General features: G+C 45.2%; 1 protein-coding gene across 5 annotated transcripts in view; it reads right to left on the reverse strand.

The window, feature by feature from the left end:
• The window catches only part of LOC143281295 (muscle-specific protein 300 kDa-like), a 167,998-nt gene that overhangs the window by 16,745 nt on the left and 139,234 nt on the right, over window positions 1–12,019 (reverse strand). For all 5 annotated transcript variants that reach the window (XM_076586452.1, XM_076586448.1, XM_076586451.1 and 2 more), the window contains 2 exons: window positions 5,758–5,919; window positions 3,728–3,925 (listed from right to left, as the gene is read on the reverse strand). In XM_076586452.1, the coding sequence (XP_076442567.1) occupies window positions 3,728–3,925; window positions 5,758–5,919 (360 nt within the window). The remainder of the gene's footprint in view (window positions 1–3,727; window positions 3,926–5,757; window positions 5,920–12,019) is intronic.

Genomic DNA, 12,019 nt, shown 5'->3' on the forward strand with positions numbered 1-12,019 from the left:
GACAGCAGTTTAGTTAGTTTGACTGAAATGTCACAATAATTATGCAAATTTTCCGTCAGTTCCGGGGGTGTGATTAAACACGCGATAGGGTTCAATTAATGTGCAAGTCACCCGTTTTGGCTATAGGTAGGGTTTGGGTGTGAATGTGTGTGTGTGTCTGTGTCTGTGTCTGTGTACTGGATGCATGGTTGGTTTAAGGGCTCATTTTCGTCTGTCTGTCCCCTTTTTTCCCTTCTTTTTTACTTTAATTCTTTTTTTATTTTTTTTATAAGCTGAATCAATCTTCTTCTTCTTCTTCTTCTACGTTCACTCGTATGCACACGAGTGGGCTTTTACGTGTATGACCGTTTTTAACCCGCCATGTAGGCAGCCATACTCCGTTTTCGGGGGTATGCATGCTGGGTATGTTCTTGTTTCCATAACCCACCGAACGCTGACATGGATTACAGGATCTTTAACGTGCGTATTTGATCTTCTGCTTGCATATACACACGAAAGGGGTTCAAGCACTAGCAGGTCTGCACATATGTTGACCTGGGAGATCGTAAAAATCTCCACCCTTTACCCACCAGGCGCTGTCACCGTGATTCGAACCCGGGACCCTCAGATTGACAGTCCAACGCTTTAACCACTCGGCTATTGCGCCCGTCGCGAATCAATCTTCTAACAACAGCATTTTCGTCTCCAGTATGCTGCTCCCACCCCTACCCTGTCCCCAGTTCCATGTCGTGTAACACGGAAACTTTAACTGTCTGACGAAGGGTATGCTACCTGACACGTTCCCATTACCTTCCATCTCCTTTGCGGATCAGCTGGCCAGCACTATAAGGTATCTCGACTGTGTTCTTTGACTCGCGATTCGGCAGTCACCCGTGTTTGTTTTCTTTCAACAGAAAAGGTGTGTATATTTCGTGTTGTTTTATTTTGACACTTTGCATCGGCATTGGTCCTTAGCAGCTCAGCCTGCAAGTTGATCGAATTCAACAACAAAGGAAACTTGCCAGCGAACCAGCATAACTGGAATTCACTTCACGGAATTCGATCCATCGGTTAAAAACAACTAACGCACAAAACGCATGAACCAGTCTGTCAACTTACCTGTTCATCCATGCCTAACTGTCTATAACAAATCAGGTGCTTACGGCTTTAAGATCGATCCACTCTCTGTGAGCTGAGAAAGAGGGGGGTGGATGGAAGGCAGGGGAGGGGGAGGAGTAAACTTGGTCAGCACAGACACAAATCGATGGACTTCAGAACCAGATAAGCACGCACGGATCGATCAAGAAGAAGAGGTGGAAACAGCGAGAAACATGAGCACAGTAGTTAACAGCCTGTTCACACCATGGTCTGTACCTCAACGTCACAGGGATGACAGGGGATCAGGATCAATACACCAACACTGTGTTTTCCTCCGTCTTTCTCTGTGAGCTGCGTCTACACCGGTGCGGTCCAGTGAAGCCCTTGTGCCCAGTATTGATTCAGCAAAGCCTTTACAAAGCTAACAAACAACACAACGCCCAGCCCCTCTTGTTCCTCCAGTGCACAGGAATAAAGCCCGAGTCAGTCTGCCCTTGATCTGTCAGTTAGTCGCCACAGGTTTGCAAACAACATCATGATGTAGAAAAAAAAAGGTTGAAACTTGGAAAAATATGGAGATTTATATTTTATTTATCTAGCTATCTATACCTGTAGACAGCTTACTGATGTTAAGGTTTCAAAACTGAACAAATCATTTTAGAACGTGTTTAGCCACACACTCATAATCACGTTCATGGTGATGATCTTCCATTTAGATAAAAGGATTATTATAGTTGTGAAAAAAAAATCTCCAAGCCTCACAAATAATCTGGTTTCTTTCTGTACATTTTTTGTAGAACTGATTGACTTCAAGGTGTTCAAAGTTGACGGAAGGATTTCCCAAATTAATGTACTTAAGTTTGAAAGTTACGGAACGTAGAAACACAAGAAGTCAATTACAGTTAAACAATACTGCTCTTACCAAATAAAACGCGTATGCCTCAGACATATCCTCGCCTCGCGGATCAGAATCCAGCGCACTCCGCCCAGCTCTACACCACGGAGACCACTGACCTGAGCTCTTTGTTCACCCACGGTGAATCTCAAGGACGACCACCGCAACGAAATCTAACAATTTGTGGACACGTCAAGTTCTCGTCGAAGAGGCAATTTGCAAGGCAATCTCAGACTCCGTTCATCTCTCCGCGCAAAGTAACTGTTGCCGCGGAGCTTCCCTGATAAAATAAAGAGATTCTTAAAAAGAGAGACCTTAAGTCCTAACCACGTATCTTTGCCACAAACACAGAGAACCCCATTGCTGCCAATACCAATCAGCATCCCAAACGAAGATGGATGGGGATTTCCTGAAAAGTGCCGAAGCACCGTCGCGTTCCGAGCTGACCCAATAATACAGCGGCCGTGCCGTTTTCATCTCCGATAGTTATTCGTTAACCGGGTTATTGATCAGGCTGGGGGGTGCTTTCTGCAAGCCATTCATTTCCGATCAAAGGATCTGCCGTCACAGGAGGTGGGCCTGAAAAGAGGGCGATGGAGCACTGGCTGTGTTTCCTCCCTGGGGGACTGGTTCATAAACCCCACAGGGGATATGTTCCCCTTGTCCCGTGCAGTGTCAGTGCAGCCTCAGTGCTGATCCCACGCGAAAAGTTCGGCAACAATGGTGCTGGGCGAGTCTAATACGACGGAGCGTTGTCAAGTAAAAAAAAAGAAAAAAAAAAGAGTAATTGTAATTCGGAGGGAAAAAAAAGTGTGTTTGTATGAATTGTGTTCGAATAAATTGTGCTTTTATCATTTCTGCGTGTGTATGTGGGTGGAAGGTGTGGGGAGAGATGTGTGCGCGCGCATCCGAGTGTATGAAGACTGCTGACCCAGACGCCAATATGATTTCTACACGCAATGTAAAATCAGCTATGCTACATTACAAATGATATTATACCGTAATCTGTTGGTGGCGGCGCAGGAAGAAAAAGCCCTTTCTGTTTTCTATCTCACAACCAGGTTCACACGCTTATCAATAAGGCACCGTATTTCGAACCATAACATTTCAAACGCCCGTGTGAACCTGGAGGACACCATGCTTCTATTAAATAAAAAGCTGTCTGAATTCAAGGTCTGCATTATGTGTGGAAGCACCTCTTGATCCCAATAAAAAGCGGGCGTACACCACACACACACACACACACAATCGCCCTCCCCTCTTTCCCCCACAACATACCATACATTCCCTACCCCCGCACACGCACACACACACACACATCACCCACAAAATCCTCCTCCACTGTTTCCCCAACCTTCCCCACCACATACAATACATTCCCTACCCCACCCACCCACCCTCTCACACACACACACACACACACATACACACACACACACCACCTACATAATCTCACGTCCCTCCCCCACCACTCCTCCATACACAATACACACTCTACCCTCACACACACACACACACACACACACACACACACACACACATCACCTACATAATCTCACGTCCCTCCCCCACCACTCCTCCATACACAATACACACTCTACCCTTACACACACACACACACACACACACACACACACACACACACACACACACACCACCTATATAATCTCACGTCCCTCCCCCACCACTCTACACAATACACACTCTACCCTTACACACACACACACACACACACACACACACACACACGCTGACCTGACTGATGCAGTCGTTCAGGTTCTTGTTGACTGTGTCGGCCAGCTCCAACAAGGGCGAGGGTTCTGAAGGCGTGTCCCCTTTGTCTGCTGGGGTGGTGGCGGCGGCGGCTGCCGTGTCCGTGGTGCCCGTGCTGAGACAGCGCTCTGCTGCCTCCCGCACCTCCTGCCTCATGGCCTGCACCTTGTCCAGTTCAGCCTGTACCACACAGCACGTGCAGCATGGAGTTAGTTAAAAAAAAACCAAAAAAAAAAAAAAAACAAGAGAGGCAAGGCCTTCAAGACTCACTTGTGATACACTTAAAAAAAAAACACACAAGCTTTTTATGTATTGAGTATAATTTCAAAATGTAATGTTTAAGATAAGAAAGATCAGTTTAAAGCAAATTAAGTCCCCTAGCATTAATTACAGAGTAATTTCCCTTTTTTACTATCTGCAACCAAAACGTTTGCAAAATAAATAAAACTTCCATGCTTAGCAAAAGAAGTTCCTGTTTGAACAAAAAATGATAATAATGACTGCTCTTGTTGTTGTGTCAGAATATCAGATCAAAGTGCCAAGTTTAGAGAATACAAAAAATATAAATATAACAGTAAATGCAGTTTGCATATAATTAGGCTTCATTTTTTATTTTTTGTGTGTGCCCATCCCAGAGGTGCGATATTGTTTTAAACAAGATGACTGGAAAGAACTGAAGTTTTCCTATTTTTATGCCTAATTTGGTGTCAACTGACAAAGTATTTGCAGAGAAAATGTCAATGTTAAAGTTTACCACGGACACACACACACACACACAGACAACCGAACACCGGGTTAAAACATAGACTCACTTTGTTTACACAAGTGAGTCAAAAAAGGCACGTGTGTATGAAAGTATGGCGTGACTGACTATGACAATCAAAACAGCAAATGTCCTGTCAAGTCGCCGCAACGGACGAATAGAATGGGGGAAAAAATGTGTCACAATGGCAGGGACGAATGAACGATGTACTTTTGTTCATGTATGATAGTCAGTCATGTCCGACTATGACCATCAGAACAGCAGAGGAGGCAACAGCTGCCCCAACTGGGCTATCTCGGGCTAGAATTTGATTTTAGCGGAGAGTGTCTTGCCCAAGCTACATCCCCACTCTCTCGGCCTCAGAGAGGGTTTTAGGACAGTCGGCGTTGGGATTGTTCCCAAAGGCCAGCTTATCCCCAAGGCTGCAGCACGAAGAGCAGTCTTGCCTCCAACAGTTTGAGAGTCATAGTCCTTCACAAAAGACTAAGCTGTAAATGACTTCCCACTGTAATGGAGAAACCATTGATCGTACAAGTCTCACTTCGCTGTTGGCCCAAATATAAGCTTATGTCAATCTGTGACAGGTGTGTACAGCATGGACTGTTTGGTACTGAGGTTTTAAATCTAAGTTCATTCTGTGCATTATACGTCTACAAAACGTTAAAATAAAAATTTTGAAAAAGGTCGAAATGTGTACCACCCTTGTGAGCATACTGGATGTAAGCTGAGCAGCTTTGGCAATTATCTTCAAGTGTCCTGCCCCCCCATTCCCCTCCCTTTCTACTGTTATTCACTGTCACTTTCTTTCCCCCAGACCAAGGTGTCTTAAACTGTGTCACAAGAATCGAAATCAAATTGTAAGTGATATTGATAAAGTTTATTCAATTATATTAATCATACTTAATTATACACTCGTGTATATCACTACTACTACTGGCAATAAGAATAAATCATTTGTATAGCGCGTAATATAAAAATAATATATATATATATATATATATATATATATATGACATAGAGGTCGTAATACACACACACACACACACACACATATATATATATATATATATATATATTACGACCTCTAACCCCCCAACCCCATACCCCCAACACACACACACACACACACACACACACACACACACACACACACACACACACACACAAAAGAACGCACTCCCCCACCCTTGCCCACAAAACAAACACAAGTACGCAAACCCCTACCCACTGCACCCCACACTCTACCCACCTGAGAAGCGTCCCTCTGTCTGAGGGCATCGTCCAGGGTGTCGGGGACGTCTGCCTGGGCGTGTCTCAGCCACTCTGGGAACTCCTCCTGCAGGAAGCTCTGCGTGGACTCCAGCAGCTCCTTGTACTGCCGCCACCGGCTCAGCGCCTCGTTCAGCCGGTCCTGGGGGAGGAAGGTGGCAGAATGGTTAACACGCTCAGCTGCCAATACAGAGAGTCCGTGTGGGTGTGAGTTCGAATCCCGCTCTCGCCCTTTCTTCCAAGTTTGACTGGAAAATCAAACTGAGCGTCTAGTCTTTCGGGTGAGACGATAAACCGAGGTCCCGTATGCAGCACGCACTTGGCGCACTGAAAAAGAACCCATGGCAAGAGAGTGTTGTCCTCTGGTAAAATTACGTAAAAAGAAATCTGCTCTGATAGGTACACAAATATATAAGCATGCGCTCAAGGCCTGCACAAGCGCGTTGGGTTATGCTGCTGTCAGGCATCTGCCTAGCAGATGTGGTGTAGCGTAAATGGATTTGTCCGAACGCAGTGACGCCTCCTTGAGAAACTGAAACTGAAACGGTGGTGTTGGGGGGTGAATACAAGTGGGGGGATTGGTTGGGGTGACACCGAGGTGACACCGTTGTGGACGTGTGTATGGATTTTTGTTTGTTTGCGGTGTGTGTGTATAAGGTGGTGAGGGGGAGGAGGCGGAGGAGGAGAATGAGAGCGGGTGTGGGGAGGGGTGGGGAATGAAGGGTTTGAGGCAAGTGAGATGTATGTGTGTGTGTGTGTGTGTGTGTGTGTGTGTGTGTGTGTGTGCAGGGGTGGTGATAGTGGTGTAGGCTTGGATGGAGTTGCTGGCGGTGTGTGTGTGTGTGTGTGTGTGTGTGTGTGTGTGTGTGCAGGGATGGTGGTGGAGGCTTGGATGGAGTTGGTAGTGGTGGTGGTGGTGGTGGTGGACTCTGTGTGTGTGTGTGTGTGTGTGTGTGTGTGTGTGTGTGCAGGGATGGTGGTGGAGGCTTGGATGGAGTTGGTAGTGGTGGTGGTGGTGGTGGACTCTCTCTCTCTCTCTCTGTGTGTGTGTGTGTGTGTGTGTGTGTGTGTGTGTGTGTGTGTGTGTGAGCGAAGGGTAGGATTTTGGTATGTGCGTACGCGCACATGTACAAGTGCGTTCGGCACGTTCCTTTGTCATTCCATTGTTGCTGTAGGTCTACTGCTTGCTGCTGCTGCTGCTGTTGACCAGTCTTCTCATACCTTCTTAGTGGCGTTACTGCTAAACCGCTCAATCAGACAACACACACGTCCCCAGACGGCCAGATTTAATTAACAAACTGTTCCTGGCAGTTCAAGCATCGTTAGTCCACGGGAGAAAGAGAGAGCTGTATATCAACGTCAGATCGCCACGAGGTCACCTGCCAGAAGACCTCCCAGCACTGCTGCGGTCGGACTTCACTCATGTTCGTTCATTCATGTCTGCGTCTGTCAAAGGCCTGAGCAGCGCGCTGGGTTTATGTGAAGGTGAGGCATCTGCTCTTTTATTATCATTTTATTTTATTTATTTATTTATTACAGCAGATGTGGTGTAGCGTATATGGATCTTGAAAGCTTGAAATTGAAACTGTAACCGTTAATTCTGTCTGGCACTACCGCTTGCACCCCCCCCCACCCCTCCCCGACTCCCTCCCCTCCCCACTCCCCTAATCCACCACGTCCATTTCAGCTGTGTTTTGTTTTAAACGAAACAAGACTGTGGAATTGTGATTCGTTTTAAACTCCTGAGACTGGTTTTAAACTATACGTGACCCCCTGTCCATGTTTTTTCTGTATTCATTTTTCTATTTTGACAACATTAATTCTAGTTGTTGCTGGAGCCATTACTGTAACCTTCCACATGAATGTGGCTTTTAGATGTGATTGGTTTTTAATGTAACGGGGATCTGAAGGTTGCTTTTGTTGCTGAACTTGTCTGGCTAATTCGTTTGTGTTGTTTATCTTTCCCATTCAGTTCTGTTCACAATTTGTTTGCTTTTCTTTTCTTTTTCTTTTTGTGCGTGCGTGCGTGCATGCGCGCGCGCATCTGTGTGTGCGCGCGTGTATGTGAATTTTTTTTCTTTTTTCTGCTCCATATTGTTAAAATCGTTGTGTTGTTTGTTTTTGTTGACGACGATATCTCTCAATGTTATCGCTGCCAAGCTTCTCGTTTATTTATTTCATATCAACATCCTTAAACCTCCACACAACGTAATTGTTCTGGAAGTGTCGTTCTTTGAAATTTATTGAAACGTCTAATGTCCTCTTTGACTATGACAGAGAGCTAGAGTGTTTTACTATTTGCTTCTCGTTTTCATGCGATTTTTCTTAAAGAATGGTAAATCAAAAAAACAATAAAGAAAGTTAAAATAGTGAACTCTGGCCTTTAAAACCACATGGGAATGTCATATTTCAGCAGTATTGTTGATGTCCATTTCTCGTAACGACCAATGGAGTTCCCAGGAAGTGAGTGAAATTATGGGCGTTGGGGGAGGGGAGAAAGGAAAAGCTAAACCCTCTGGCTCACTGACAATCACCAAAGGTGATTTTGTTGACTGTCGTTTTAAAACGTGTGTGTGTGTGTGTGTGTGTGTGTGTGTGTGTGTGCGCGCGCGTGTACCTGCTTCCCTGGCACACGTGACAAGAATTGTAACTGAGATTCGCTGACACGTTATCTTCAGATGGTGTCAGAAATGAAAGGAAACGTGCGGTGTGCAGGGTTGGTTGGTTGGTTGCAGTGGACGTTGTGTCAGTACAGTGTTCTGTGAACCAAACGTCTTCAACATCCACTGTGCTCATTCTTGTACCTCAGATAACTCCAAAACACCCCAAATATGACAACCTGCTCAGTTGTCAAGGAGGACAGGAGAATGTAACTAAAAAAAAACAAAAAAACAACTCCTCGGACAGTAACTGAATATGCACTGTCTCCTCTTTAATGGATAAAGTCATTTGTTGTGCATAAAAATGACTTGAGGTTGGTCTCCTGGTGAGCATATCGTGTCCAAGCAATGCCGACCAGTTCCCCGCACAGTGCCTGGGTGGGACACACCACTTACAGTTCAGTGAGGCTCACAACCACCACAGAAGAAACAATCACCACCCAATGACATCTTCAATCTGATAGTGAAAGGTGATATTATAATGTTTTACGTCGGCTATGATTTATACCTTTAATGATTTACACGCATTTACCGTTTTGAGTTCTTGTAAGAATTATTATCCCGCCAACTCCTTTTATTTTATTTTATTATTATTTATTTTTTTTATTGATCATGTCTGCGTGTGTGGGTATTCTTAAATAGTTGGCAGTAGTTTTTTTTTTTCAATTAGTAACTTTGATGACTTTATGTTATGGGTACTCATAAAGTACTGTAATATATAATTCTATTCTACCGTAACGTCAAATATCATGTTCTGTGCCGATTAGTATGCTTTGGCTATTTCTGGAGGGCTCATCCAAGTTGTACATTCTCTTCTATGATTTTCCCCCTTGATGATTCACATGTTGCTAATTGGCCTTCCGCTTTGTGGTATCTTGTTTACCTTTGATAACCTGTGAGCAACGAAAATTATTTAAATTTCTGTGATCTCGTGTGCGTGGCTTTTAATGAAGATATGTATTACGTGGCAGATAGCCATCTGTCTCTTGAATACATGAGTATTCTGGTGATGAGACAGTCGCGAGAGGTGCAATATTGAAGAACAAACATGGATTATACACGTTCTATCAAAAACGTGCTGGAGTACATTTTGCTTGTCTGGTACTTTGAAAACTAACACGAAACTGAAACTGAGCCAACGTGACTCTTTATAAAACATTAATCGGTACCACATCTGTATAAAGTCTTTACAGAGATCGCCAGCAAACCATCCAAGATGGAATTCTGTTCATTCAATAACCAAATCTTGTATAATACGCATTCCCAAAATCCAACCGAACTCGCTTTTATAATCAAAATATATTTTTGGCAAAAATAGTTGGAAACATTTTGAAAAGGATTACCTGAAAGGTGGAAAAGATGTGAAAGAGATGAATGTTACAGCCATTGAAACTAAGACAATGGGGGTGAAATGGGGGTGGTTATCTGATGTTTTCGAGCTGACTGACAGAGGTCATTGCGACAATAATTAAATAGGTGTGAATGACGAGGGTGATGTTTGCGTAAATGAGTGGCAGCTAATGTCAGGTAGATGACAGCTGAGAAATGTTTGTGACAGGTGGTAGATGAGAGCAACAGCTGAGACGAATGTTGCAGCTGTGAGGTAGGTGCCACAGCCGAGATGAGTGACAGCTGATAAATGGGAGTGACAGCTAAAAGATGAGTATGACAGCTGAGAGAGAAAGAGAGAGAGGGGGGGGGGGGAGTGAGGGGGGAGCGGAGGTGAGGGAGAGAGACACAGAGAGATGCATGACAGCTACTAGAGATGAGTGTGACAGTTGAGAGAGACAAATGTGTGTGACAGCAGATAGGTGGTCAAGACACCTGAAAAGTGGGCATTCCAGCCGAGAGATGGGGGGTGACAACTGAGAGATGGCTGTGGCAGCTGAGATATGGATATGGCGGTTGAGGGACGGGTATGACAGCTGACAGATGGGTATGATAGCTGACAGATGGGTATGACAGCTGGGAGATGGGTATGACAGCTGGGAGATGGGTATAACAGCTGACAGATGGATGTGACAGCCGAGAGATGGCTGTGGCAACTGAGATATGGATATGGCGGTTGAGGGACGAGTGTGACAACTGAGAGATGGGTATGACAGCTGACAGATGGGTATGACAGCTGGGAGATGGCTATGGCAACTAGGATATGGATATGGCAGTTGAGGGACGGGTGTGACAGCTGAGAGATGGGTGTGGCAGCTGGGAGATGGCTGTGACAGCTGAGATATGGCTGTGGCAGCTGAGAGATGGATGTGACAGCTGAGAGATGGCTGTGGCAGCTGAGATATGGATATGGCGGTTGAGGGACGAGTGTGACAACTGAGAGATGGGTATGACAGCTGAGAGGTGGCTGTGGCAGCTGGGAGATGGGTATGACGGTTGAGAGACGGGTGTGACAGTTGCGAGATGGGTGACAGCTGAGAGAGATGGGTGTGACAGCTGATAAATGGGCATGACAGCTGAGAGATGGGTGTGACAGCTGATAAATGGGCATGACAGCTGAGAGATGGGTTTGACTGCAGAGATGTGGGAATGACAGCTGACATTGATTTGAAAGCTGAAAGAGATGGGTGTGACAGCTGAGAGGCGGGCATGACAGCTGAGAAATGGGCATGGCAATTAAGAGATGGGCATGACGCCTGAGAATTGGGCGTGGCATCAATGAGATGGGCATGACAACTAATTAGAGATGGGTTTGACTGCTGAGAGATGGGCATGATATCTGACAGGTGGGCGTGACAGCTGAGAGAGATGGGCATGACAGCTGAGAGAGATGGGCATGACAGCTGAGAGAGATGGGCATGACAGCTGAGAGAAATGGGCATGACAGCTGAGAGAGATGGGCATGACTGCTGAGAGGATGGTGTGACAGCTGAGAGAGATGGGCATGACAGCTGAGAGAAATGGGCATGACAGCTGAGAGGTGGGCATGACAGCTGAGAGAAATGGGCATGACAGCTGAGAGGTGGACATGACTGCTGAGAGATGGCTGTGACAGTTGATAGGTGGACATGACAGCTGAGAGGTGGGTATGACAGCTGACTTCGATGTGACAGCTGAGAGAGATGGGTTTGACAGCTCAGAGATGGATGTAACAGTTGAGGGGTGGACATGACACCCGAGAAATAGGCATGGCAGCTGAGCGATGGATGTGACAAACACTGATTTGAAAGAAGAGTTGGTGATACGGGAAGGTGAAGAAAAATAACCAAAAATAACTATTCAGTCTATTATGAAGGCTGCAGAGAGGTTTTGGGCACATGTGAAAGAAACAATGATAGTGGTTTATGATCGAAATGATACTTTCACAAATGGTAAATAAGACCATGGAGAAAATTACAGACAGAACTCTCACCTGGGGACAGTGTGCCTATCACAATGGCAACTTGTCTCCATATTTGTTTTTACTGGTTCGTTTTTGGTTGAATTCTTATGCTACTGTCATTAGTTAATTCAGGTGTATTTATTCATGAGTTGATCACCTGACTCGATTGTTAAAAAATTTGGGTCTGAATAGCTGGGTGGGAATTTTTTTTTCTGTTCTCTCTTTATTCTTCACGTCATATGCACTGGAAT

Source organism: Babylonia areolata, chromosome 4 (genome assembly GCF_041734735.1).
Source record: "Babylonia areolata isolate BAREFJ2019XMU chromosome 4, ASM4173473v1, whole genome shotgun sequence".
Lineage (NCBI taxonomy): Eukaryota > Metazoa > Mollusca > Gastropoda > Neogastropoda > Buccinidae > Babylonia > Babylonia areolata.